This window comes from Aspergillus saccharolyticus, assembly GCF_003184585.1.
Source record: "Aspergillus saccharolyticus JOP 1030-1 unplaced genomic scaffold BP01scaffold_36, whole genome shotgun sequence".
In the NCBI taxonomy this organism is placed as follows: Eukaryota; Fungi; Ascomycota; class Eurotiomycetes; order Eurotiales; family Aspergillaceae; genus Aspergillus; species Aspergillus saccharolyticus.
In genome coordinates this window covers 53,853-78,352 of record NW_020290646.1, presented here as the reverse complement: position 1 = coordinate 78,352, position 24,500 = coordinate 53,853, and the positions used below count along the sequence as shown (strand labels likewise).

Sequence of the window (24,500 nt, the reverse complement as noted above, 5' to 3'; positions counted from 1 at the left end):
TGCACCGAAGCACGGCCTGCCCGGAGGAAGGCTATAGCAGACTTGCGCAGGTCGCCTGCGCTACATTGCTGAGATGCGCTGGTGCAGATCAGTTATCAATGAAATCGAGTCGCTCCTGGCGCTAAGTAGATTCTGCGATGCGTGAGCACGATGGTGAATGTTCAGAGGAGGACAAAGTGACAGAGCAGACTCGTTCTGGTCCATCGTCGTCGGTGCTTGTCCTCCTTTTGCCATTCACGTTACCAGGCTGAGGATTCTTGCGTATACCGGTCTGGCTTGCTGACAACCAGCGATGCTGAACGATATGGGCCGTGACCTGGGCTTGGCCCAACTGCTGGAGCAGCAGATCCATCTTTTTGCAGATGAGATTGCCCTGGAAGAAGGGGATCAGCGCGTTACCTTCCGGCAACTACATCAAACCGCCTTGAGCCTGGTGGTAGAGCTTCACAAGCTCGGGGTGACGAAAGAGCAACCCATTGGGATTCTGATAGCCAGAGGAATCACCCATATCCTGGCCCAGGTGGCCGTCGTATATGCTGGCGCGACCTGTGTCCCTCTAGACACTGATCTCCCGGATGTCCATCTCGAAAGACTCTTGCATCATCTGGGGACATCCCTCGTTCTTTCGGACCGCTCCAACACCCATCGACTGCCTACCCTGCACCACCTGCTCGTTCTCGGCGAGCTCGAGGATGATCTCCCCAGCGAGGAGGTCACAGTATCTGCCAGTTCGTCCTCGACCTGCTCGCACATTCTGCACACATCCGGGTCCACCGGCCAGCCCAAGGCCGTGCAGGTGCTGGCAGCGGGACTGATCAACCTCGTCTTCAACGAGTTCGCGCCTGTCCGTCGCGGCCACCGCGTGGCTCATGTCTGCAATGTGGGGTTTGATGTGTCGCTCTGGGAGATCTGGTCCGCCCTCCTGCATGGGGCCACGGTGATTGTGTTTCGGCGCGAGGAGTTCCTGGACCCGGTCATCTTCGAGCAACGCTTGCAGGCTGATCACATCGACGTGATGTGGCAGACGACCTCGCTTCTCGCCGCCATCACCCATGCTTGTCCGGGGGCCTACTCGCATGTCGACAGCCTGTTGACCGGCGGAGAAGCCATCCATCTCCCCACAATTCGCACCATCTTCGCTCACGGGCCGCCCCGGCAGTTGTTCAATGTCTACGGCCCAACGGAGTTGTCGGTCTTCACGACGTATCACCTGGTATCCGAGGCCGACGTCGCCCGCGGAGAGATCCCCATTGGGCGACCGCTGAGTGGCTACGAAGCATTCGTGGTCGACGAAGGTCTGCAGCCGGTGGCCCCGGGCGAGGTTGGGGAGTTGATCGTAGGGGGAATCGGCGTAGCCAAGGGGTATTTCAGGCAGCCTGAGAAGACCGCACAGGTCTTCGTGCCAGCTCCCCACCTCCACGACAAATGCCAAAGCGCGCCGGGGTTGTTCTACCGAACTGGCGACGTGGTGCGACAGGATGAGTCCGAGCGAATGATGTACCTTGGCCGTCGCGATAACGAGGTCAAGATCCGCGGACAGCGAGTCGATCTGGGGTCGATTGAGAAAGCCCTCCTGGCCACGCAACTCGTCGTGCGCGCCGTGGCGCTGAGAATCACCCTGGATGAGCTGGACGGAGGATCAGCCTTGCTCGCCTGCGTCATTCCTTTCTCCCCCAAGATCTGCCCCGACGCCATCCGGCAGCGATATCTCGACCAGGCGCCGCATCTGCTGGTGCCGCGCATCCAGGTGGTCGAGCGAATCGCCCTCACGGGGAGTGGGAAGGTCGACCGCAAAACGCTCGCCCGGGAGTATCTCGAGGAGATGGCCCAATGGTCGCCGAAAGAGCCTGCAGGCCAGGGGACTGAAACGGTGGAGGACCGACTGCAGGCCCTGTGGCGGGAGTTGCTGGGTCTCCCCAATGCCCTCTTCCGCGACGAAGATGATTTTTTCGCCCTCGGGGGGACCTCCCTCCATGCAGCTCTTCTGGTGTCTCGCCTGAAACCGCTCTTCGCGCGGGAGATTCGTGTGGCGGAGCTGTTCGAGCACTCCACGTTCCAGGGGTTGTGTTCTCTGCTGCGCAGACCCACGCCCGCAGCCCTAACCGACCAACACACATCCGATCAAGAGGCCTGGCACCAAGACTGCCTCCTGGGACAGGATCTCCGACCCTCATCGCGATCGGTCCCCGACTGGCGAAGCCCGTCCGAAGGCGTGGTCTTCCTGACGGGAGCAACGGGGTTCGTCGGAGCTTTCGTGCTGGCCGGACTGCTCGCCATCCCTGAAGTGCAGACCGTCGTGTGTCTCGTGCGGGCCTCGGACGCGCTGCACGCCCATCGACGGATTGGCAAAGCCCTGCGGAAATACAGTCTCATGCTCTCGCCGGCCCAGGAGGCGCGCGTGATCGCGATCGCCGGGGATATCGCCGAGGAGGGGCTGGGACTCACCCCTCAGCAATATGGCTGGCTCTCGCACTGGACGAGCGTGGTGTTTCATCTGGCGGCACATGTCAACTTTGTCCAGCCATACTCCAGCCATCGGGCGGCGAATGTGCTGGGGACGTGGCATATCCTCCGGTTTGCGAATGCCGGGCGCACCAAGGCGCTGCACTACACCTCGAGCATCAGCGCCTACGGACCGACGGGGCTGGTCAATGGCCACACCCACCTGGCAGAGGAGGAGCAGCCAGCCGCTCATCGTTCCGCGCTGCGCTATGCCATGGGGTATGCGCAGAGCCAGATGGTCGCCGAGGCAATTGCCTGGAATGCCATCGCCCAAGGGCTGCCCGTGACGATCTTTCGACTGGGCTTCGTGCTGGGACATAGTCAGACGGGGACGATGAACCCAGACGACTTCCTGGCCCGCGTCATCGTCGCCAGTCTGCAATCCGGCTGTTACCCCTTGCTTCCGGGCCATCGCGAGGATCTGGTCCCCGTCGACTGGGTGGTGGCCTCGCTGTTGCATTGTGCCTCGAAAGTGGAAAACACCCGGCAAGCCTACAATGTCGTGCATCCAGTGCCGGGCTCAGGCGTCAAGCTGTCGACTATCTTCAGTCTCCTGAGCCAGCTGCGCGGCCAGACGCCCCTCCGTGCGGTTCCATACTCCGAGTGGATCGAGATGCTGTCTCAGCTGCCGGAGAGTCCTGTGCGATCACTGCTGCCCTTGCTGGAGGAAAAGGTCTGGAACGGATGCAGCCTGTGGGAGTTGCAGCAGGGGATGCCAGAGTTTGGCACGGATAATCTGTGCAGGGCGCTGGCTGATGCCCCCGAGCTGTTGCATTGCCCGTCGCCTCTGTCTTTGGTAGTGCGTTACAGTTCTCACTGGCTAAAGGGGGAGCAGATGCATGAGACTTGAGTGGATGTGTGAGTGAACGTGTTCTTGTGTCTAGATTGTCAACATAGTGGTTGATATATGTCTGCAATTGACTACAAAACCACCTCTTGTAATGCATCCTCCTCAAAAGTAGGTCTGTAAACCCTCAATCCCTCTCAGTCAAACGGTAAGGACTCCCAGATCATTCTCCTTCTCCTTCTCCCCCTCAAGGCGATCTGGACGCGATCACCGGTTACGACCAGACTGGTATCGAGCACAGTGAGACGTAGACGCTATTAGCGACGGTTGACCCAGAATCAGCGTAGGGATTGGTGTGTGACGTACCCAAAAGTGACAAATATCTCTCTTCCAATGCAGATATTGCAGCCCTAATCGGGTCGAACCGGGGGGCTCGACAACGGTCTTGTCGCCCATGTGCCGACCAAGCGACGCAGCAGCTCCAGCCGTACTGCGTCAATCTTCTCGCTTGGAATGGTGTTGGTTTCGAGGAGGGCGAGGACGGTAGGGTTGTAACTGGACGACGTTGGCTCAGCTTGGGTCCTTCAATATAGAATTTCGATGCATCTACAGCATTCCCGAGATCATCGTCTCTCGTACTCTTCCCCAGACGGAGTCCCTTCAAGCGGAGGTGCGATTGCAATAGTCTCGGGGGGTTTCTCGGGAGCCGCGAGGCTGTAATGGATATGGGAAGTCATGTTGGCCTTGCGCGATATCTCAACCGCCAAACCCAGATAATCATTTCTTAATATCTTCAAAGGCGTAAGAAGAACTCTCAAGCACAATCTCCACCGAGGAAGCTGTCTCTGCACTGCGTTAGAGCGGGAGAAGTGTTGTGCACCCGCTGTGCAGACGGGGCTGTCACTTCGTGTCCCTCCAGTTGCAGTTGACGTGTCCAGGACCAGGATCCCTGGCGATCGACTGCAGCATAAGATGAGGCCAGACGCATATTCTTATCGCCTGGCTCTGCAGTCTTCTGCAAGTCCCCGTGCAGAAGTTTGCCATTGCGACTGACAACTGCAAGCAAACACCTCCGATACCCAACGTTCAGGTGATGCCCGATGCATAGAAAGGGGCGACATGGGAGGAGTTAGGGTTGTGGGGAACCAGGCATTCAGGGTGTACTTGATGTTGTGGAGGATATTTGGTGGACTTGTATCATCTCTGTACCCACCAGAGGCCAATTGATATATTCTTATCCTCTACATTGAACATATACTGCCCACAAGTCTTTTCAAGTTCCTCCCATCATGAAACCCCTATCCCAGCCTCCCTACCATCACATCATCCAGCTCCCCACCACCCCCGAGGTAGACCTGTCCAGTCTCCATCCAGTGTCCATCGGTCAAGAATGGCTTTCCGGGCTCAACAGCTACCTCGTCGACCGGAGCGCCGTTCAACTATCTCAGCTGTTCCATGAAGACTGCTGGTGGCGCGACATGCTCGCCCTGGACTGGGAATTCCACACCCTCCAGGGCTTCACCCGCGTCCGGCGCTATCTCGAGCAGCACCTGCCCAAGGCCCAACTCCAAAATGCCCATCTTTACGGCGCTGGAGCAGAACCCGCCATTGAGACTCCTCAGCCCGGGCTTACATGGATTACGGCCACATTCGCCTTCGAAACCCGCGCTGGTCATGGGCGCGGGGTCTTCTACCTCACCCCGACCCAGGATGGAGATTGGAAAGCCTATTCGGTATACACAGCTCTGCAGGGGCTACGCGGAGTCGAAGAGCAAGTCGGACTACGGAGGCCGTTCGGTACCATCGACTCAATGCGTGGAGGGATCTCTCAGGGTAACTGGCTGGAGCGACGCCAGAGAGACATGGAGTTCAACGACACCGACCCAACAGTACTAATTGTTGGCGCAGGTCAGTATCATCTCCTCCTCGTGATCATCTCAGATGCTGACAGCTGGCAGGCCAAGCCGGGCTCAATCTGGCGGTGCGTCTGCAGACTCTGGGTCAATCATGTCTCATCGTGGAGAAGAACTATCGCGTGGGAGATAATTGGAGACAGCGATATCGGGTTGAGCATCTCGCCTGCACTGGATGTGATCGAGCGACTAACAGGGGCAGACTCTCATCACCCACGACCACATCGAGACCTGCCATTTGGCGCATCTGCCCTTCCCCAAGACTTGGCCCAAATACCTGCCCAAAGACAAGCTGGCGGATTGGCTCGAGTCTTACGCAACCATTATGGAGTTGAACGTCTGGACACAGACAGAGATTAAAGCTGCCGAGTACGATCAGGAGCGCCAGCAATGGACTGTTTCGCTCGTCCGAGACGGGGTGGAGCGTATCCTTCGTCCGCACCACATGGCCTGGTGCGCTGGACACCTCGGCCTGCCTCTGATTCCCAGTTTTCCCGGCCAGTCCCAGTTTGAGGGGCAGCTCTATCATGCAAGCCAGCATGTGGATGCCAGACAACTTGCCCCCCACGGGAAGAAAGTGGTAGTGGTGGGCACGGGCAATAGTGGGCATGATATCGCCCAGGACTTTTACGACCACGGCGCCTCGGTGACGATGCTCCAACGGGGTCCGACGTATGTCTTGACCGAGAAGCACGGATTGCCCTTGTTACCGGAGAATCATGGGATTGACGACAACCGGTGAGTGTCTGCCCTTTTGCTGTCCAACCCTACCTCGTCCCCCTCCTTCGATCTGCATGACTGACTGCAACCGCTCCCCTCAACCGAATAGAACCCCCATCGAAGAGCAAGACATCTTGTCCGAGAGTCTCCCCTGGCCGGTCACATTAGCCCTATGCGTGGATCTGACGCAGCGCATCTCAGCCGCAGACGAAGAGGTCCTCCGGGGTCTCCGAGCGGTGGGTTTTCAATTGGACTTCGGCCTCGACGGCGCCGGACTTTTACGCTCGCTGGTGACCCGAGGTGGGGGATACTATATCGATTTTGGCTGCAGCCGACTCCTGATCGAGGGAAAGATCCAGCTGCAGCACTGCGCGGGCGGGATTGCCTCTTTCGACACCAGGGGGCTGCATCTGGCGGATGGGAGGTACTTCGCAGCCGACATTGTAGTGCTGGCGACGGGGTACGCCAATATGCGCGAGTCGGTGCGGCGCACGCTGGGGGATCTTGTGGCCGACCAATGCAAGGACGTGTGGGACTTGGACGAGGAAGGAGAGATTCAGACGGTGAGTATCTTATACAGTACCTCAATGGGACCCGGAAGCATCTTGCATGATTCTCCCACTGACCTGATCCCTTAGATTTGGCGACCAAGTGGCCATCCCAATCTGTGGCTCATGGGAGGGAGCCTATCTCTGTGTCGCATTTACTCCCGATTTATTGCACTGCAGATTGTCGCCACCGAACTTGGGCTGATGGCGCAGTGAGGGTACAGCTGGCCTGGCGTGCGTGAGACACAGTCCCCTGCCTGCGTTTTCTTGGTCTGCAACCATGGGGCCAATCGTTTTGTTTTTGGAGATTGTCATGGCTCCTAAAATCAAAGTGTCTGGTTGGTGATGGCGCACAAATTCGTCTAGTTGTCTGGAGAGGAGAGAAGGGGATGGCTTAGGGCTCTTTCTGGCTAGTCTGGAGCTGAAGCTGACAGCTGAAAGAAGGGGTGGAAAGAGATTAGCCAGACTCGAAGTATCCATAATGAGGGGGCTTTTCTTTGCACATGAAATCTGATAATCTTCATAGATCAACTGCATAGAGAGCTGGAGTTGTCGCCATGGGCCAGAAAGTCATTCCCCCGAAGTCAGTCATCGTGACGGCCAGTTCCTTTGCCATGTTCGCTGGTGTGAGTTATCTGTCTCTAGAGTACTCTAATCCAGATGTGGACACCTTTCTCTACAGCTTCGTCATCCCCATCCTGCCAGATATACTGTACCGCACTCCTCGACTAAGCTGGGCACGTTTGTGGGCCGCTGCTCTCGAGGACCTTGACGGAGCGAAGGGGCTACTACGAGATGAATGTGGTTGTGGGTGTGTGTGCCGTGTTTCTGGTCCGGTTTGAGTCCGAACTGACGGCTGGGTGCCAGCCGTGTTGTGTTTGGCGATTGGGAGAGCAACGTTCGTTGCTTTAGGGAGTGAGGGCGGTGATCTTTTGGAATGAGGCTGTTTCGTGTGGGTGGCCAAAGGGGATAAGTGGTTCCTGAGCGTAGTGCAGTGCTCTGCATGTTGATGTTAGGGATAGGATGCTGATTGATACATAGCAAACAGTTGGGAGGTCTGGATATATTTCCAACCGGGCCAGACACATCAGTCCTCCAGTTGGGGGGAGTGCATAGCATCAGCCAGTTTTATAACCATCCCCCAGAGCCTATGACACTCCCAATCATCCAGTCTGACCCTGTCTCTGCCTCAAGTCCTTTTCACTCATGACCCACGAACTCCAAGTAATCGCCCTCGCCGGCGGCAAGGGGGATCTCGGCCAGTACCTGCAGGAAGCCCTAAGCCAAGATCCCCGCTACAGCCTGGTGATCCTCACGCGTCAGGTCCGTTTTGCTTTGCCCATTCCATCATATCCCAATAGTCAATGCCACTACTGTTCACCCACTGCCTCTATCTAACCCCAATCCTAAGTTCTCACCATCACACCGACAACAGATCAACCCCTCCACCCTCAAATCCCCCCACACAGACACAAACACAAACACCACCACCATACCAACCGACTACACCCTCTCCTCCCTCCTCAGCATCCTCACCACCACCCAAGCCACCACCCTGATCTCCCTCATCCGCTGCCCAGATGCCGACTACCTCCCCCTCCACACCAGTCTCCTCGAGGCCGCCCGCCTCACGCAGAGTTGCACCCGCTTCATCCCCTCGGAATGGGCGGGGGATATCGCATCCTTCCCGGATCTTTCGCGAGCGTACGCCCGGACCCGGGCGCCTCTCCGCGGACTGCTCGCGAACCAGCCCTGTCCTAAGGTAGAGTACACGCTGTTCAACCACGGGTGGTGCATGGAGTTTTCCTGCCCGAGACAAAGTCGTATCGACGATGTATGCCGGGGAATTTTCCCATCGATCTCCACGAATGGAAGTACATGGTTCGAGAAACGGGGGAGGAGATGCAGAGTTGGACCTGTGGACGGGATGTGGCGGAGGCGGTAATGCGCTTGCTGGGGGCGGAGGAGGGGAGTGGGGTAGGTTATTCGTTCTTGTCCTCCTGCTGTTGCAATTCGGGGAGAAGAAGAGACGACGGAGCTGACTTGGGAGGTAGAAACCTGTCACGTATGTGGCTGGGCAGTGGGGGACGTTCAATCAGATGGCGGAGACATTGGAGCGCTTCTACGGTGAGTGGATTGCAGGTTGCTTCCTCCCGGTCACTGGGGATAGTCCGCTGATTGCTCAGGACGCCCGTTCGAGAGGCTGTATCGATCCAAGGAGGAGATTGAACGCGATCTCCACAGGTAAGAAGACCAGCCGGAGAGTCTGGAGCTGGCGATCGCCGAGGCAGAGGAATGGACGGTCAGCGGAGCGACAGCCTGCCCTAAAGAGAAGACCTTGTGGCAGCGGGAGACGTACTTCGCTGGGATGCAGTTCACCACAGTGAAGCAGTTGCTGCAGCAGGCTGAGAGGGAGGAGCGGGTTTGAGAGCAGACTAGGTCACTGCGATCGTCACTTTACTGTGGGCAGATGAAGTTATTCAACAGCGTAGCACGAATCTATTCTCTGCTTACCCCCCGCCTCACCAAACATGACCCTTGTAGCTGCGTGTTATACACAATGCCTTGTGCCTTTCTCGCAACCCCGCTGTGGTGAGCAGTTTGCATCTGCAAGAGAAGTAACTTGGGATCAATCCGTCGGACGAAAAGACGAGGACTGATCCCCCAATTCTATCCTCGCCGGGCCATTGGAGGAGATCAGTGCAATCCAGAACCCAGTTCGAGGGCTGCCTGGAGAGATGGACACGAATCTTATTATGGTCAAGTTCGTCCTGATTCAATCAACCTGTAACTACACGACCCCTCTTACCACTGCTTATCTGTCCCTCTCTCAGTTTGTCAGCCGATGCAGCATTGATGGCGTGATAGCGGGAAGTTTGACGCCATGCAGTCGGACAGCAGCAATGGGCCGTCATGATACGCTCCTGCCAGCGATATCTCCTCAATCCACCGGGAACGTCATTCAACGAATGTTTGGTGCCATTGCCTCCATCCGGCATCCGAGGGTCTGAGGGGGCGGATATAAAGTGAAGGGGGAGCATCGCCGGCAAACCCACCCCCACCAACCACCACCAGCCCTAACTCTTCCACTGATACATAGTACAACATCATGCCCACCGAATTCATCAGTCTCACCTTCCCCAACCCCTCCACGGAGTTAACCCCCCTACCCAATGCCCCCATTGACCCCGACTACCTCGTGCGGTATGCCCGGTCGCTGGACGACTACGGCTTCAACTACACCCTCGTTCCGTACGACTCCGCCTACTTCGACCCCTTCACGATCGGAGCGACCATTGCCGCGGTGACCAAGCACCTCAAGATCATCATCGCCCTGCGACCCAATACCCTGTATCCGACCGTCGCCGCCAAAGCCCTGGCGACGCTGGACCAACTCAGCCGCGGACGGGCAGTGGTGCACCTGATCGCCGGGGGCAGCGACGCGGATCAAGCGCGGGAGGGGGATTTTCTCGACAAGGAGCAGCGGTACGGGCGCCTGGAGGATTACATCCGGATCCTGCGTCGGGCGTGGGCGTCGGACGAACCCTTCGACTGGGACTCGCCCTACTACACCTTCAAAGGGTTCAGCAACCGAGTGCGGCCGACGCACGGCACGATCCCCGTCTCCGTGGGCGGATCCTCCGCGGAGGCGTATCGCATCGGGGGCGCATTGGCCGACATCTTCGGTCTGTGGGGGGAGCCGCTGAAGGAGACGAAGGAGCAGATCGAGCGCATCTACGCGGAGGCAGCCAAGGCAGGGCGTGCAGAGGGGGACCGGCCGCGCATCTGGGTAACCTTCCGGCCCATCGTCGCGGAGACGGACGAGCTGGCGTGGAAAAAGGCCCATCGCACGCTGAACGCGTTGACGGCGCATCGGCAGAATGGCAACAGTCGCGTGGCGTCCGATGCGCCGCCGCCGCAGAATGTGGGCTCGCAGCGCTTGCTGGAGATTGCGAAGCGAGGCGATGTGCAGGACCGCGCCCTGTGGTATCCCACCGTCACGGCGACGAATGCGCGCGGGGCCTCCACCGCGCTGGTCGGCTCGTATCAGACGATCGTCGACTCCTTACTGGATTATGTCCAGTTGGGGGCGGAATTGATCTCCATTCGGGGGTATGACAATTTGAACGATGCTATTGATTATGGGAGGTATATCTTGCCACGCGTGCGAGAGAAATTGGCCGAGAATCACGAGTAATAGTACTTCAGTGAGTGTATCCGTCGACGAGACTAGGTGGTATAGTCAATGCCATAAATAAATTTTATTCCCTTGTCCTGCAGCTCAATCTTGGCGCGGGCATTTGAGCACATTTACGCCTAGAGTGTCAGACTAGTCGCCCAGAAGGAATAATCACTACTTAGGGTTTTTATCTTTCGTTGAAATCCCAAGATGGATGCAGCCTCCGGCATCGGCGAGTTGCATGACTAAGCAGGAATTATGCATGCCTTTCGATGTACATAAGAATCTCCCACTCGACCGCAGCACAATATATACAATCCAATACAATCAACAACTGAACAGAAGTAGCAGCAAATCTCTTGAAACAGATCTAACCACAGCACCCCGTCGTCCACTCCTCCGGTTTCTCCCCTCCTGATGTCTCCATTGGAGTCACCCTGGCAGCCGGCCTGGCCACCACGACGCGATACTCGCCCCGGTCGCAAAACACCTTCCCCAGGAACGCTCCAAGGAAAATCGAGATGATCATGTAGCCATTGTAGAACATGGCAATCAGCATGATCAGATACGCCAGCCCGAACTGCAGGGTATGCAGCACAGCCCGCATCAATTGCTGCCCGGGACTGGCGCGGAAGGTGAGGACGGTGGGCCCGTTCTCGAGCGAGTCGCCGCAGAAGAACTGCATGCGCTCCGAGGCCGTCTGGGCGGCGACATGACGCTGGAACTGGCGCTGCAGACGCTCCTCGTACTGCTTGCTCAGCAGGCGCAGGAAATCGAGCACGATGACCAGGAAGGCGACACCGATGCAGGAGACAGCGAATTGGCCGGCGGTGGTGATGTGCCAGGAGGAGGAGAGGAAGCCTGATAACCAGACAATCAGAAGTTAGGGCTGGCGAGATGAGGATGGAATGTGAGAAGGGGACTGGGAAAGAGTGAGGGTTTCGTACAGGCATCAATTGTGGTCCAATTCCACAGCATCTGCCGTTATGCATTAGTCAGTCAGACTTATGCAGTTATGCAGCTATGCATAGGTTCAACAAAGAACTTACCGTCACCGAGCAGGCGCTCGAGTTGGACGTACTCGACATATGATGCATATCCATGGTGGGGTGAGGGATTGCGTAGAAGGGGATGCTGGGAATAGCCTCTTCTCCCACCTCCTCCCCCCCCTGGACGACTCGCCTCTTATATGGAGACCGGAAATGCGCGCATTTCGACTTGGCTGCTTGGCAGTGAGCAGATTTTGGCCTTGGCAGACTCCACTGGGTCTCCAGATAGAAAGAGAGGAATTGCTTAAGAGACACCCACGATCCCGGGGGCCCTCCCCGCGTATATGAATCTGGATGCCTCTTCATTCCACCACCACCATGGGCCATATTCAGGATTTCACCGCGGATTCTGCCTGGGAGGCGCATTGGGGGTATTTCTCCCGGCAAATTCCCTGCACCAAGGATGCCGGCACCTGCGCCTATCTGGACGCCGTCTACCACGGACACGATGTCACCATGCTGTATAGCTTCATCCTGTGGGCGGTGATTGTAGGCATCCTGTTTCTGTGGGCACTGGGAGGCCGTCTGGTGCGCCTTGACAGCCCTATGCAGAGACAGAGTGCCCTCTATCGTCTGGCGAGGACAATCCAGTCGGCCGTCCGACGCTATCTGCTGCCCGAAGCCTGGCCAGGGGTGTTCGGCCACACCACGCGCCTGCAGGTGCTGGTCTTCCTTGTGCTGTTGGGCTATCTCTTCGTCTTCACGCTGGTGGGCATCACCTACCAGACCTGGACCACCCCCATCAGCGGCAGCTCGCAGCATAACATTCGCAGCGGACTGGGCCCCTGGGCGGATCGCATTGGCGTGCTGGCCTTTGCCCTCACCCCCCTCTCCATCCTCCTTGCCAGTCGCGAGTCTCTGCTGTCGCTCATCACGGGGATCCCCTACCACCACTTCACCTTCCTGCACCGCTGGCTGGGCTACATCATCTACGCGCAGGCCGCCCTGCATACCATCGGCTGGACGGTGGTCGAGGGCAAGCTGTACCAGCCGCAGCCCGCGCACTGGAACAGCTTCGTCGCGCAGCCGTACATCATCTGGGGGATCGTCGCAATGATCCTGCTGACCTTCCTGGTGCTGCACAGCACGAAGCGGGGGATCCAGCTGACGGGATACGAGTGCTTCCGCAAAGCGCACTACATGGTGGCGATGGTCTACGTCGGGGCGTGCTGGGCGCACTGGTCGAAGCTGTACTGCTGGATGCTGGCCTCGCTGGGGGTCTGGGGGCTGGACCGGGGGGCGCGTCTGGTGCGCATCGTGGTCCTACATCATCTGAACCTGCCGGCCCCGACGCCCTCGAGCTGGGGGGGTCTGCACATCCCCGAAGCGGCGATGCAGTTGCATCCCAACCCCGTCGACGGGGACGTCCTGCGGCTGGACTTCCACCACAACCACGACCCGTGGCACATTGGCCAACACTTCTTCCTCGTCTTTCCTGCCTTGAGTCTCCTGCAGGCCCACCCCCTCACCCCGTGCAGCGTGCCGGACACGCATCCTACCGGCCAGCAGCACACATACATCATCCGCGCGCGGAAAGGTCTGACGCGCGAGCTGGCCGTGTCTGCCGCCAGCGCGGCCCCTGGCACGCCCAAGCCCGCTGGGGAGACGACCCATATGACGCGCGCAGGACCGACGACCCCGGTGCTTCTCTGCGGGCCGTACGGGCAGGCCATCGAAGACCGCAGCGGGGCGTCTCTGCCGGGTAACCTCCTGTGCATCGCCGGCGGCACCGGCATCACCTTCGTGCTTCCGCCCATCCTGCACCGCATCACCGCCCTCTCCCCTGCGTCGGACTCTCTCATCGAGCTGATCTGGATGATCCGCCGTAAGAACGACATGCACTGGATCGCTCCGGAGCTGGAGATCCTGCAGCGCGTGGCGTCGACCACCGCGAAGACCCTCCGCGTGCGCATCTTCGTCACGCGGGAGGCCGCACCCGCACCCGCGGAAGACAGCGCCTCGGAGGACGCGAAAACGCCCTGTTGTGGGGGGTCGGTCCGTGATCCGGGGTGGACCGTCGAATTCCCCCTGCCACAAGAATCGTCCGCTCTCACATCAGCCCGCCATCCGGACCTCCACGCGCACGTCGCCTCGTTCCTGGAGCGGGTGGTGCAGGGCCCAACCCGGGTGCTGGCCAGTGGGCCGCCGGGGGTCATCTCCGCGCTGCGCACGGCGGTGGCAAGACACAATCAGCCGGGCAAGGTGTGGCGGGGGGAGGCGAGGGGGGATGTCGAGTTGGTGGTCGATGATCGGGTGGTGTGGTGATTCATTGAGCTATGACTCGGAGCAGGGACGATGAGCATACGTATGAGTATGGATGTACTGTATATATCAGATGATACGATTGAGGGAGAGTTGAGAACAATGCGATACCCAGTTCACAGTTTCATCTTTATGCTTGCGGGGGGAGGGGATTATTATGCACACAGTTCCCTGGTGCGAAGCTATACTATTGAGCATACTGTGACTGAGATGTAGTTATCCCGGGGATCCAATAGATATGAAATGAGTAGGGGAAGACCCCTCAAGCCCCCCTCTCTGATACGATCAACACACCGTTGATAATTGAAGGTCAATAATCTACACCCCCAACCCCTCCGCCCTCTCGACCACCTCCCTCCCCGGTATCACCATCTCCCTTTCATTCTCACTCCACTGCCCCAACTCCTCTGTATCTGGCACCTCCATCACCACCCTTCCCAACACTGCCACCTCCACCCCCCTTCCCCTCTCCCCCACCCGCTCTTCCTCACTGCCAGTCGAGAATTCCAACACATGGCCGCCAGCCTTTCGATCCTCGGACAGAAAATGCAGATGCCAGCCCGCCACCCCCAGTCCAGCCATGTACTTTGGCGTCCAAAACCCAAATAGTGTTCCATTCATCGATCCGAGTTCGGTGGTCTTCTGACGAGAGGCGCAGGCTGATAAGGTTTCCTCTCTGGAAGTACGCTTCGGGATGATTCTGATGCTCAGGGAGGAGAAGCCCGTGGTCAGACGGATGGCTAGCGGGGTGTTTCTTTGATCGGAGAGGGCTTGAGCGAAGATGTGGTTCGACAGGGTGGTTGATGTGAGCGGGGTGGATGGGAGGGGGAGGGTGTGGGTGGGTTGGAAGGTGGTGAGCATGGCGAAGGGGATGCGCTCTGTAGGTTCGGGCGTGCGGACGCTGGGAGTAGGGGTGTCTCCTGTGTTGTTGCTGGGTGTGCTAGGGAAGTGATAGACTTCCCCGTCGAGGATGATGATCTCCCCGTCGAGGTCAGAGAGGGTGCCAATCCCGTGGGTGCCGTAGGAAGACAGAGAGGAGGCTTCCAGCCCGTCGGTGCAGATGCCGTGGAGAAGAGCGGTGATTGTGCTGTATTGGTAGAGGGTGGTAGCGGTTGACGACATGGTGGGTTTTCTGGTGGTTTAAGATGAGGATTGGGAGTGTCTGAATGGTATGGTCTATGGTGTGAAAGCGAGCTTGATATAGGAGTCATGATGCAATGGATCTTGTCTCCAGGGATGAAGGATAATACATAATTAGGGCTACCGATTGGGTGGGGTGCAGCTGCATGCCGCTCCGCTGGGGAGTCCGGGGGGTGGGAATGTGCGTTTCGAATTCCTTTGGCGTCATCTTATTCGGTGACTTGATAGAACAGGTCATCCTTGGCGTCATTGAGTGAGAATCTGAAACGAAATCATAATGATAGAGGCATCTGCATTGGATGTATAGCAGTCATGCCGGAAGGTCGCGACGCATCCATCTCATTCCTCGTCATGTCATACTCAATCCCTCATCCATATCTGATCAGGACTCCCCAAACATACACCCACCGTCCGCTGGAGTATAAAAATACCCTTCATGCCCCCATTTCTGACATAGAACCCACAGCCCGCTGCGGGATAAGACACACTCCAAACAGCATCATGACACGCACAGAAAGCCCACACTCCCAACCCACCGGTGGCGAGTACATCTGCGAAGAACTCGCCCGTCGAGGAGTCAAACATGCCTGTACCATCTCCCTCCCCCCAAAAAACCATTTTCCTACGGGTCACTCACTAACCAATACCACAAGTCGGCATCTCCGGTGGCGCCATCTTCCCCGTCTTCGACCGCCTGCACTCCAACCCCCCACTGACCCTCACCCTGACCCTCCACGAACAAGGCGCTGGCCACATGGCGGAAGGCTACGCCCGCGCGTCCGGCCGACCAGGCGTCGTCTTCGTGACATCCGGCCCGGGGACCTCCAACCTCGTCACTCCGCTGATGGACGCCTTGATCGACGGGGTCCCCCTTATCGCCATCTGCGGGCAAGTGCCCACCCCCGCACTGGGCACTGGGGCTTTCCAAGAGATCGATTCGCTGGGCCTCGCGAAGACGTGCACGAAATGGTGCGGCATGCCGACGGAGGTGGACGAGTTGCCTGCGTATCTCGCCCAAGCGTTCGACGCCGCCACGACCGGCCGACCTGGCCCGACAATGCTGGTGATCCCGAAGGATGTGGCTAAAGCCCGCCTGAGCCCTCGCGCGGTCGAGCAGAGCCCTAACTTACAGGAGAACCCCTCCCCTTCCGAGTCCCTCCCGACTCCATCCCAGAAGACACTGGATGAAGTCGCCCGATTGCTGCGCCGCGCACAGAAACCCGTCATCATCGCCGGCCAGGGCCTTCTCAACGCCACCGACGGGCCAGCACTGCTGCAACATCTCACGGAAATCCACCCCATCCCCACCACAACCACCCTACTCGGTCTAGGCGCCTTCGACGAACTCAGCCCGCTCGCGCTGGGCATGCTCGGGACATATGGCACCGTGCCCGCTGACCTGGCGGTGCAACACGCGGACTTGATTCTTGCGCTGGGGGCACGGCTGGACGAGCGTGCGGTCGGGAGCGCGGCGGAGTTCGCACCCGCGGCGCGCAAGGCGGCCAAGGAAGGACGGGGGGGCATTGTGCACTTCGATATCTGCCCCCAGCATATGGGGAGGGTGGTGAAGCCCACAGTAGCGGTGGCGGGGGATCTCGCGAGGACGCTGCCTTTGCTGCTGGAGCGGGTGCAGTCGATGCCTCCGGGGGCGGGGGCGGAGTGGGTGGAGAGCGTGCAGCAGTGGAAGAGGCAGTATCCGCTGGATCTGCAGCCCCTGACCCCAACCGGAAAGGAACCGATGCCGCAAGAGGTCATTGCGGAGCTGGATCGTCAGCTCAGTCCCCGCAAAGATCGTACGATGGTGACGACGGGCGTGGGACAGCATCAGATGTGGACGGCGCGGTATTTCCGCTGGCGAGTGCCACGGGGACTCATCAGTTCCGGGGGGTTGGGGACGATGGGGTTTGGAGTGCCGGCGGCGGTGGGGGCGAAGATGGCTCGGCCAGACTGTACGGTCCTCGATATCGACGGGGATGCCTCGCTGTGTATGACCATGCAGGAGATCTTGACGGCGGTGCAGTACGGAGTCGCCATCAAAGTGCTGGTGCTGCGGAATGAGGAGCAGGGGATGGTGCAGGAGGTCCAGCGGGTGGATTTCGATGGGCGGATCACCCAGGCGGACCACTTGAATCCCGATTTTGTCCAGCTGGCGGAGAGTATGGGGGCGAGGGGGCGGCGATGTGTACATCGTGAGGATCTGAGCGAGAGTATCGCGTGGTTGTTGAAGACTGAGGGAGTGGCGTTGTTGGAGGTGGGGGTACAGGGAAGAGTGCCGATGGTGCCCAAGGTGAATGCAGGCAAGGGATTGAAGGGTATTCTGGATGGATTGGATCACTGAAATGGATTGATGTATAGGGGAATGGATTGATTTGGTGGTTCTGCCTGTATGCGATAACGGCGGAGGTGAATTGTTCTTAGGGCTGGGTTGGCGGATGACTTCCGGAGTTGGCCCTTGCTTTGTATTTCCACCCCAGGTGTGGATTCATTCTATGCACAGTGTCAGTGTCAGTATCATTCTCTAGAACTATTTTTCATCTTGGCAAAAAATGATATCTCAAGCAAAAGAAGAGTGCATCATCCGTGAATCGAACACGGGCCTCATCGATGGCAACGATGAATTCTACCACTAGACCAATGATGCGATTTGATGAATGCCTGTTATTTTTTAAACATTATGAAGCCCAAATCCAGCATGATGTCGCTTGCCAGACAGATTCCTCTCATGATCAAGAGGGCTCGCAAGGACAATTCCACAGGATAGCACAATATTATCCGGAAAATCTCCTATATTTAATATAGCCTCTGATGTAGGGGTTTCGCTTCCGGGGCGCAAAATCCGTAGATTGGTTGACGGTACTGACTGGTAGGCACCATTATACCCAAGGGATGCACAAATGGAAATGTGGATTGGGATAAGTGACCGTGTTGGCCTGTACAGAGCAAAGCAACACGACTGCCAGAGGACCACAAACGGCATATCCTGAATATCCACCGCTTTTTCTGGGCGTGTTTCAGCCATTCATTCCGGCATCTCTTTCAAGCCGCTTACCTAAAATCATGCAGTCCCCATCCACAGGGTTTGTCCAGTCACCCTGACGACTTCAACACGGGGACGCAGCAAGCTCCCTGATTCCCTGGCTACCTTTTTCCGGGAGGAAGCACCGAGAGAGGGAGGTGGATCCAGAAGAAAGGGAAATTGAAGTAGGAGTCTGCGGCAATGGTTGCTGTCACTGGGATTGAGATAAATTGAATTCCCGCCTTGGCTGACGGTTCAGGGCTTGAAGACCCATCCCCCCCCCACATTAGGCAGCTCCTCCATCATCCCCATTCTAGGGCTGACAGCACTTCTCGCTTTCTCCGTAGATAATGTCAAATAGGAGTCCTCCGGAGACCCTCTCTGGCACCATCATCTACCAGGGATGGCCAGGCGCAGTGCTCCGAATCCCCAAGGCTATAAAGCGACCGGGCTGCCCCCGTCAAACACCGATATCTACTACCACTCAACTCACGCATCGTATCCCACTTTCACTCCGTACCCATTCACAATGTCCACTCGGGCTCCAGTCCTCGCAGCTGTGGTTGCCCTTGGGGCTACCACCGTCCACGCCGCCATGGGCCCTGCCTTTAGCACTGGTCCCGTCGCCTCCAACTCGTGGATCCGGGAAGCCACCTCGACCTTAGTTCTTCCCAACGGCCCCAGCGGTGGCGCTACCGATGCCATTACCTCTCTGTGGGTTGGGATGGGTACCTCCAACGGGGACCTGATCCAGTCTATCGCGGATAACTGGCAGCAGAAGGACTGGACCATGTACGCCTACACCTTGATGAAGACTGGCGGTGAGTTTTTCCCTCGACCTGATTAGACATCGTAACTACCAAGATACTGACTACGCCGGAATAGACTCCAGCCAAATGCCCATCTACGGTGACGGCCAAGCGGATGGCACCCAGGGTGACCAGGTCACCATGCACTGTAAGGCGCTCGGAGCTATGTGATTGGCCACGAACTCACCTCTGCTATAGACAAGTTCGATGATGCTAGCGGCAACTACACGCAGACTGTGCTGATCAACGGCCAGACCGTCTCCACCCTGTCGACCAGCGATGGCCATGCTCAGGGCTGGGGTAGCGCGGTCGAATGTGCTGAGGACAACTGCGGCACTGTTGGCGCTCACTGTAAGTCCCTGCTTCCAATCTCTGACAAGGGGGAATTTCCCTAACCACTCGTTCTCTCAGCTTGGATCGACACCAAGATCATCCTCGACGTCGCGGATCCCAACTACATCAACACCATGGCCAAAGGGAGCGGAGTGACTGGCGAGATGTCCACCACGGACGGTGGCAAGACCTGGACGGTCTCCACCATCAGCATTCCTGAGTTCTCCTTTGGTAACTGATTGATCCATTCTGGGTCTTTATACTATATACCTTATTCTTCTCTCTGCACTTATTCTGAAAGGAGTATCGATGATACTCATGCCAGTATTTACACTGTGTAAAGGCAAATCTACGCCAACTGTCATACCTACTAATATATATTTCGGTCCGGCCAATACTTACCATTTGAACCATACTGAAGTAACTTGAGCATAGGGTTGTGCAGATAATGTATCTGCCAAGCAGGTCCCTTGCCTTGGTCTCTCAGTCTCCCTTGAATCCTGATCATCCCCGATACTGTAAATATGGAGAATGAGGGCTGAGGGCTCGGGGCTTCAGGGGGACGTCATGCCTAATTGGGAGCGGAAGACAGGGAACCTAATCCGGAAAATGCAAAAGATGCAAACAGCAGGTGTCCGCACAAACATGACAAACACAGCAACCCCGGTCCGCAGCATCAGCATCACGTGTCACCCGCTCGTCTCGTGGGGGGAGAACCTCGGTGAATCCCTCCCTTCTTCTCTTCTTCCCTCAATCAACCATGGGGAGACATGGAGATAATCACCACCACTATTTATCCAATTTCCTCAAAAGAACCATGGGATCGACATTCCCTCGAACCAGTTCAACGCCCTGCCAAGCAAACCAACCACTTTTTGAGTCCCTGCTTCGCGTTCAAACATCCCCTCTCTTGTCTGACGCACACACCCGTTGCGCACCGTTGCACATCCGTTGCTGCATCTCAAACACACTGAAAAATACACTACCACCGCTCCCACCCACTTCCCCCCTCCCCTCGAGTCATGTATCCATTACACTCCAATAATCCCATTGCTCCGTGAGCAGAGTGGGGAACAATCGCCTCTAGCTCCGCCCAGGCACTCCCAGTTCAGCCCAATAAGAGGCTGTATGAGCCATCCCGTCTCCACCCACGATCTAGATTTCTTCCGTGTGGAGGCGGCCGCTTGGTTCCTGGCCTGCACGATCCAGATCGCTCTGGATACAATCTGGTCGAGAGTCCCGGTGGCTGTGGGGTCTGGTTTCGTCGTCTACCTGGCCCTTATCACGCCAACCAGGCCGATTACCAGCCAACTTCCTTGCTAGCACTCCCCAACCTTTGGGTCCGGTGAAGCTTAGATTAGTGATCCCGTCCAGAATCAGGAAAGGGGAAATGCAGTCGTCAGTCGCCCTTCGCCACATGGTTGGTCCCCTCCCCCACGACGACCCTTGGACCGGACGGAGGGTCCGCTCCTCGACTGGCCCGGAGTCCGCTCCAGGAAATAAAATCCCTCGCACCTCTCCCTCCGATTTCAGGGAATCCTTCTACTCTGTTTTCCGTCTTGCGCCGCCGGTCTCACCCTCATGGCTGCGCAGGAGGCTGTCTTCGCCGTCTCGGCCCAGGCCACCCAGCTAGGCAACCGCATCTCGGTGCACATGCTGGACTACCTGAGTACCGTGCAGGATTTGCCAGGTGGCTTTCGCGAATTGTCCCAGACCTTTCTGGACACCTGTCGCGCCCTTTGGGCCATTGACGCGGGCCTCACGGATTCCACCGCCGCCAATCGCCCCCTGCCCGAGGTGATTGTGGAGGAAGTGGGCAAGAAATTCGCCGCCGCCTACCGCGATTTTCAGCATCTGGACAAGCTCGTAACCAAGCTGATTCAGTATGAACACCGTGGCGCCCTGGGGAGGCTCCAGCGGGGATGGCATCGCCCGAGCCACGAGCTCAGCCGCATCCGCGAGTCGCTCCAGAAAACAACCGAAACCCTGCAAATCAGCGTCCTGGCCTTTCATTGGACGCTCGGGGAACAGCCGTTGGTCGCCGAGTCCGTGGGCATCGGGTACGCCGGACTGGCCGCGGCCCTCGATCGCATGTCCAAAGGTCGGTCGGTCATGGGCATCAACAAGGCCAAGTCACTAGAACGGGGAGTCAGGGAGATGGAAACCCCCTCTGGGTCTGCTTCCCCCGTTCCCTCGGGGCCCCCGAGAGAGCCCCTGCCCCCGATCCGCTCGGGGTTAAGCAGTCCCCCCCAATCTTACCCCGATGACACTCTCTCCTCCGTCCTCTCCCTCGATTCGCTCCTGCTTCCGAGCCACCACGAGCGCGACCTACCTCCGTCGCCCCCTCTCGAACCCCTGCCTCGACTGCCACGACCCAATAGTCCGCCAATCCGGACCAGCTCACGGGAGTCGCGCGCAGAGACCTTGTTGGTCCCGGCATCGGATCCGCCGGAAGACCTGTTCACGCCCTCCCGGCCTTCCGACTCGTCCCCGCGGCCGCCGCATCGAACTCCCAGCCGGACGAGTGCCGCCAGCGCCACGCGGTTGCGCAGTGCCCTCGCGTCTGCCGTGCGGGGACGAAACCACAAGCTGCTGGAGCAGCTGCTGGACAGTGGGGTCTCGCCCAATCCGGGCGAGCAGATTCACCCGCTGAACGAGGCCGTGCATCAGCGCGATTTTGAGGGAATGCGGCTGCTGCTTCTCTTTGGAGCCAATCCCAACGCCCCCGATCGGGAGGGGCGGACCCCGTTGCTGGTGGCGGTCGACGAGTCTTTTGTCGATGGAACCACCCTGCTGCTGAAGTACCGGGCTGATGCCAATTATGCGCCCGAGTCCGGGCAGGACACGCCCCTCAGCCGCGCGATCGCCAAGGGCAAAATCACCATGGTGCAACAGCTGCTCGCGCATGGGGGCAGCCCAGACAACGAGACCCCCGACGGGAGCACCGGGCTGATCCAGCTGATCCGCCAACGGGCACCCGCCCCGCTCGTGACTCTTTTGTTGGAGGCCGGCTGCGACCCGAATCGAAAGGGGCGTCAGGGGCAAACCGCGCTCAACGAAGCGGTGCAGAGCGATCAGGTGAACGTCGTGACTGCGTTGCTGGAACATGGCGCGAATCCGAACCTGCCGGGGCCGGAACATGTGCTGTGGCTGGCCATCTACCGTCCGGCCTGTCTGCGGGTCTTGCTGCGGGGGGGCGCCGACATCAACAAGACCCCCGGCCTGATGGAGCAGGCGACCAGTATCAATAACCTGGAAGCGGTTCGCATCCTCCTCCAAGTCGGGGTCGACCCCAATGCCAAGAAAGATGGGATCTACACCCCACTCTGCTCGGCCATCCGCGATGATCGGTCGGACATCGTGACCCTGTTGTTGGAGCACGGTGCGGACGCCAATGTCATGGCCTCCGAATATCCCGCGTGGAAGTGTGTCACGCATCGTCGCGCGCATTACCTGCCCACTTTGCTGGCTGCTGGTGCCGATCTTCATCACCCGCCCGGCATCGTGGAGATGGCCGTTCAGGTCAACAACCCCGAGGCACTGCGGTGGTTGGTGGAAGAGGGAGGGGCCAATGTGAATGACCGCAACGCGCAAGGCCACACGGCCTTGACCACGGCCATCACGGAGAATCGATCGGAGATGCTGAGCTATCTTCTCGCCCACGGCGCTGACCCCACCCAACGGGGGCATGACTGGCCGGTGTGTATGGCCGTGCGGTCGCCCGCTTTGCTCCAGCGCCTGCTCCCCATGGTTCCCGACCTCTCGGCGCACAAGGGCGTTATGGAGATGGCGGTCTTGGCCAATCAATTAGAGAGCATCAAGCTGCTGCTGACTGCGGGCGCCAGTGTCGAGTATAAGAACGGCGGCGTGTTTTCGCCGCTGACCACCGCCTTGCGAGAGCGACACGTCGACATTGTGCGTTTCCTCTTGGAAGAAGCTGGTGCAGACCCCAATGCCCCCGGTGAACACCTGCCCCTTGTGAAGGCTATCCGCCGTGTCATCAATGGCGACTATTCCATGGTCGAGCTCCTCCTCGACAAGGGCGCCGATCCCAACAAGACCTATCGCGATTGGAACGCGGTCATGCAGGCGATCGAGTTTCGGGACTTGCCCTTGTTACACTTGCTGGTCAAGAAGGGCGGTGGCGTCGATCTCACGCAGCATGACGAGGCCGGCCAGACGGTGTTGGAGATGGCGGATGCTTCCGGCTGGTCCGAGGCGACCCAGTTTCTTCTGGACAATGCGCGTCCCTGATGGGTGTTGACCTCTTGACTTTTTACTCACGGCTCTCATGCATTACCAACGTGGCCATGTTCGACCCGACACCCCTTTTCTTATGTTCTGCTCTGCCACTTGTCTCGACCCAGGCACTGGAGGATCACTCTCCTTTCTTCGTCTCATTTTTACTCAAGATTCCCTTTTGCTTTGAAGCTCCCCGCATCTCTTGCAGCCTGGCTGTGTACCCCTGATGGGTCATCGCTTTCATACCTCTGTGCTGTGTCTTGCTTGGCCTTTCTCTGTGTCTCATCCCATACCAATACTTACAATATACACTTTAATAGGGGGGTATCCCCCCGAACTAAGCATGATCTTGACAGCATAAGCCCGGGTTCATCAGACACTTTTAAGTCTTGTCCCTCGATTCATTGTTCTCATCTGTATATACTTAACTTACAAAACAACCAGTACATACGACCACAGGGTGTGGAAAATAGGGCTTCCCGTCCGCTCAGCCGTACTCAAGCCACACGCCGGGAGGTTAGTAGTTGGGTGGGTGACCACCAGCGAATCCCTTCTGTTGTATGTTTTTGTGTTTTTTTTGCTGATATACACACCGGTCGATCGGACTGCTCTCCCCCCCGTCAGGGCTTGCATGCGACCGCGCAAAGCTGGGGTTTGCGCGAGTTTCCTGACAGACCGTTCCGCGCACTCCGCACGGGGTCTTGGAGCGGTCGAGGCCACGGGTCGTAGATGATTTGTCGTCGCTGGGGTTGCGGATGTGATACCTGACTGAACAGATGCACAGTGCGAATTTATATATTGCATAAATGCCCTCCACTCAGTCGTGATTGGCTACTGTCAGCTGCGAGCATTGGGGCAATCAGACATAGGGACTAAGCAAATATGCACAAGCTGATCATAAATACTCCGCCGGTCTTGGAGGCGCCAGAATCATGATAGAGCCATCTCTTCGCAACCCAGGCGCCAGAGGCAATGTATTTGCGCGTGCTCTGATTATGG

At 58.0% G+C, this 24,500-nt stretch overlaps 10 protein-coding genes and 1 non-coding gene across 11 annotated transcripts; 7 read left to right on the top strand and 4 right to left on the bottom strand.

Annotated features, from left to right (window-relative positions):
- Positions 1–173: 173 nt before the first annotated feature.
- BP01DRAFT_405223 (putative NRPS-like enzyme) lies at positions 174–3,352 on the top strand (the record flags this gene model as incomplete). Its single annotated transcript, XM_025578733.1, has 1 exon — positions 174–3,352. Exon 1 carries the CDS (start codon positions 293–295, stop codon positions 3,350–3,352), a length of 3,060 nt encoding a protein of 1,019 aa, XP_025428235.1. The 5' UTR covers positions 174–292.
- Positions 3,353–3,699: 347 nt separating this feature from the next.
- Positions 3,700–4,026, bottom strand: BP01DRAFT_385572 (uncharacterized protein; the record flags this gene model as incomplete). Its single annotated transcript, XM_025577612.1, has 2 exons — positions 3,700–3,844; positions 3,929–4,026. The coding sequence occupies 2 exons, from the start codon at positions 4,024–4,026 to the stop codon at positions 3,700–3,702; spliced, it is 243 nt and encodes an 80-aa protein (XP_025428234.1).
- Positions 4,027–4,578: 552 nt separating this feature from the next.
- Positions 4,579–6,686, top strand: BP01DRAFT_303584 (flavin-containing monooxygenase; the record flags this gene model as incomplete). Its single annotated transcript, XM_025572125.1, has 5 exons — positions 4,579–5,197; positions 5,248–5,354; positions 5,405–5,940; positions 6,032–6,485; positions 6,561–6,686. The coding sequence occupies 5 exons, from the start codon at positions 4,579–4,581 to the stop codon at positions 6,684–6,686; spliced, it is 1,842 nt and encodes a 613-aa protein (XP_025428233.1).
- A 990-nt stretch (positions 6,687–7,676) lies between these two features.
- On the top strand, positions 7,677–9,013 carry BP01DRAFT_405220 (uncharacterized protein; the record flags this gene model as incomplete). Its single annotated transcript, XM_025578732.1, has 4 exons — positions 7,677–7,793; positions 7,906–8,304; positions 8,552–8,597; positions 8,723–9,013. 4 exons carry the CDS (start codon positions 7,677–7,679, stop codon positions 8,896–8,898), a joined length of 738 nt encoding a protein of 245 aa, XP_025428232.1. The 3' UTR covers positions 8,899–9,013.
- A 533-nt stretch (positions 9,014–9,546) lies between these two features.
- BP01DRAFT_359531 (LLM class flavin-dependent oxidoreductase) lies at positions 9,547–10,691 on the top strand. The gene has a single exon (XM_025575705.1). The coding sequence runs from the start codon at positions 9,580–9,582 to the stop codon at positions 10,666–10,668; it is 1,089 nt and encodes a 362-aa protein (XP_025428231.1). The 5' UTR covers positions 9,547–9,579; the 3' UTR covers positions 10,669–10,691.
- Positions 10,692–10,879: 188 nt separating this feature from the next.
- BP01DRAFT_359530 (high-affinity Cu transporter CTR3) lies at positions 10,880–11,775 on the bottom strand. Its single transcript, XM_025575704.1, has 3 exons — positions 11,700–11,775; positions 11,598–11,628; positions 10,880–11,511 (listed from the first exon to the last, which is right to left on the bottom strand). The coding sequence occupies exons 1-3, from the start codon at positions 11,751–11,753 to the stop codon at positions 11,021–11,023; spliced, it is 576 nt and encodes a 191-aa protein (XP_025428230.1). The 5' UTR covers positions 11,754–11,775; the 3' UTR covers positions 10,880–11,020.
- Positions 11,776–12,006: 231 nt separating this feature from the next.
- BP01DRAFT_394317 (ferric reductase family protein) lies at positions 12,007–13,964 on the top strand (the record flags this gene model as incomplete). Its single annotated transcript, XM_025578317.1, has 1 exon — positions 12,007–13,964. The coding sequence occupies exon 1, from the start codon at positions 12,018–12,020 to the stop codon at positions 13,962–13,964; it is 1,947 nt and encodes a 648-aa protein (XP_025428229.1). The 5' UTR covers positions 12,007–12,017.
- Positions 13,965–14,462: 498 nt separating this feature from the next.
- On the bottom strand, positions 14,463–15,071 carry BP01DRAFT_271252 (acetolactate decarboxylase; the record flags this gene model as incomplete). Its single annotated transcript, XM_025571390.1, has 1 exon — positions 14,463–15,071. A coding segment is annotated over one exon (609 nt), but the record flags the coding sequence as incomplete, so codon positions are not given.
- A 531-nt stretch (positions 15,072–15,602) lies between these two features.
- On the top strand, positions 15,603–17,439 carry BP01DRAFT_405215 (thiamine pyrophosphate-binding protein; the record flags this gene model as incomplete). The annotated part of the gene is made up of 2 exons (XM_025578731.1): positions 15,603–15,690; positions 15,755–17,439. The coding sequence occupies 2 exons, from the start codon at positions 15,603–15,605 to the stop codon at positions 17,437–17,439; spliced, it is 1,773 nt and encodes a 590-aa protein (XP_025428227.1).
- Positions 17,440–17,671: 232 nt separating this feature from the next.
- Positions 17,672–17,742, bottom strand: BP01DRAFT_t259. Its single transcript has one exon. It is a non-coding gene; the product is annotated as a tRNA-Gly (tRNA).
- Positions 17,743–18,641: 899 nt separating this feature from the next.
- BP01DRAFT_405213 (uncharacterized protein) lies at positions 18,642–19,498 on the top strand (the record flags this gene model as incomplete). Its single annotated transcript, XM_025578730.1, has 4 exons — positions 18,642–18,938; positions 19,003–19,074; positions 19,125–19,277; positions 19,338–19,498. The coding sequence occupies exons 1-4, from the start codon at positions 18,647–18,649 to the stop codon at positions 19,496–19,498; spliced, it is 678 nt and encodes a 225-aa protein (XP_025428226.1). The 5' UTR covers positions 18,642–18,646.
- Between the last annotated feature and the right edge of the window lie 5,002 nt (positions 19,499–24,500).

What these genes read in the sequence shown, in the direction of transcription:
- BP01DRAFT_359531 (XM_025575705.1), top strand. Translation starts at nt 9,580, where the DNA reads ATGCCCACCGAATTCATCAGTCTCACCTTCCCCAACCCCTCCACGGAG.
- BP01DRAFT_359530 (XM_025575704.1), bottom strand. Translation starts at nt 11,753, where the DNA reads ATGGATATGCATCATATGTCGAGTACGTCCAACTCGAGCGCCTGCTCG. An exon ending in CGAGCGCCTGCTCGGTGACG is followed by an intron (nt 11,629 to 11,699) that starts GTAAGTTCTTTG and finishes GCATAACGGCAG; the next exon opens with ATGCTGTGGAATTGGACCAC. An exon ending in TTGGACCACAATTGATGCCT is followed by an intron (nt 11,512 to 11,597) that starts GTACGAAACCCT and finishes TCTGGTTATCAG; the next exon opens with GCTTCCTCTCCTCCTCCTGG.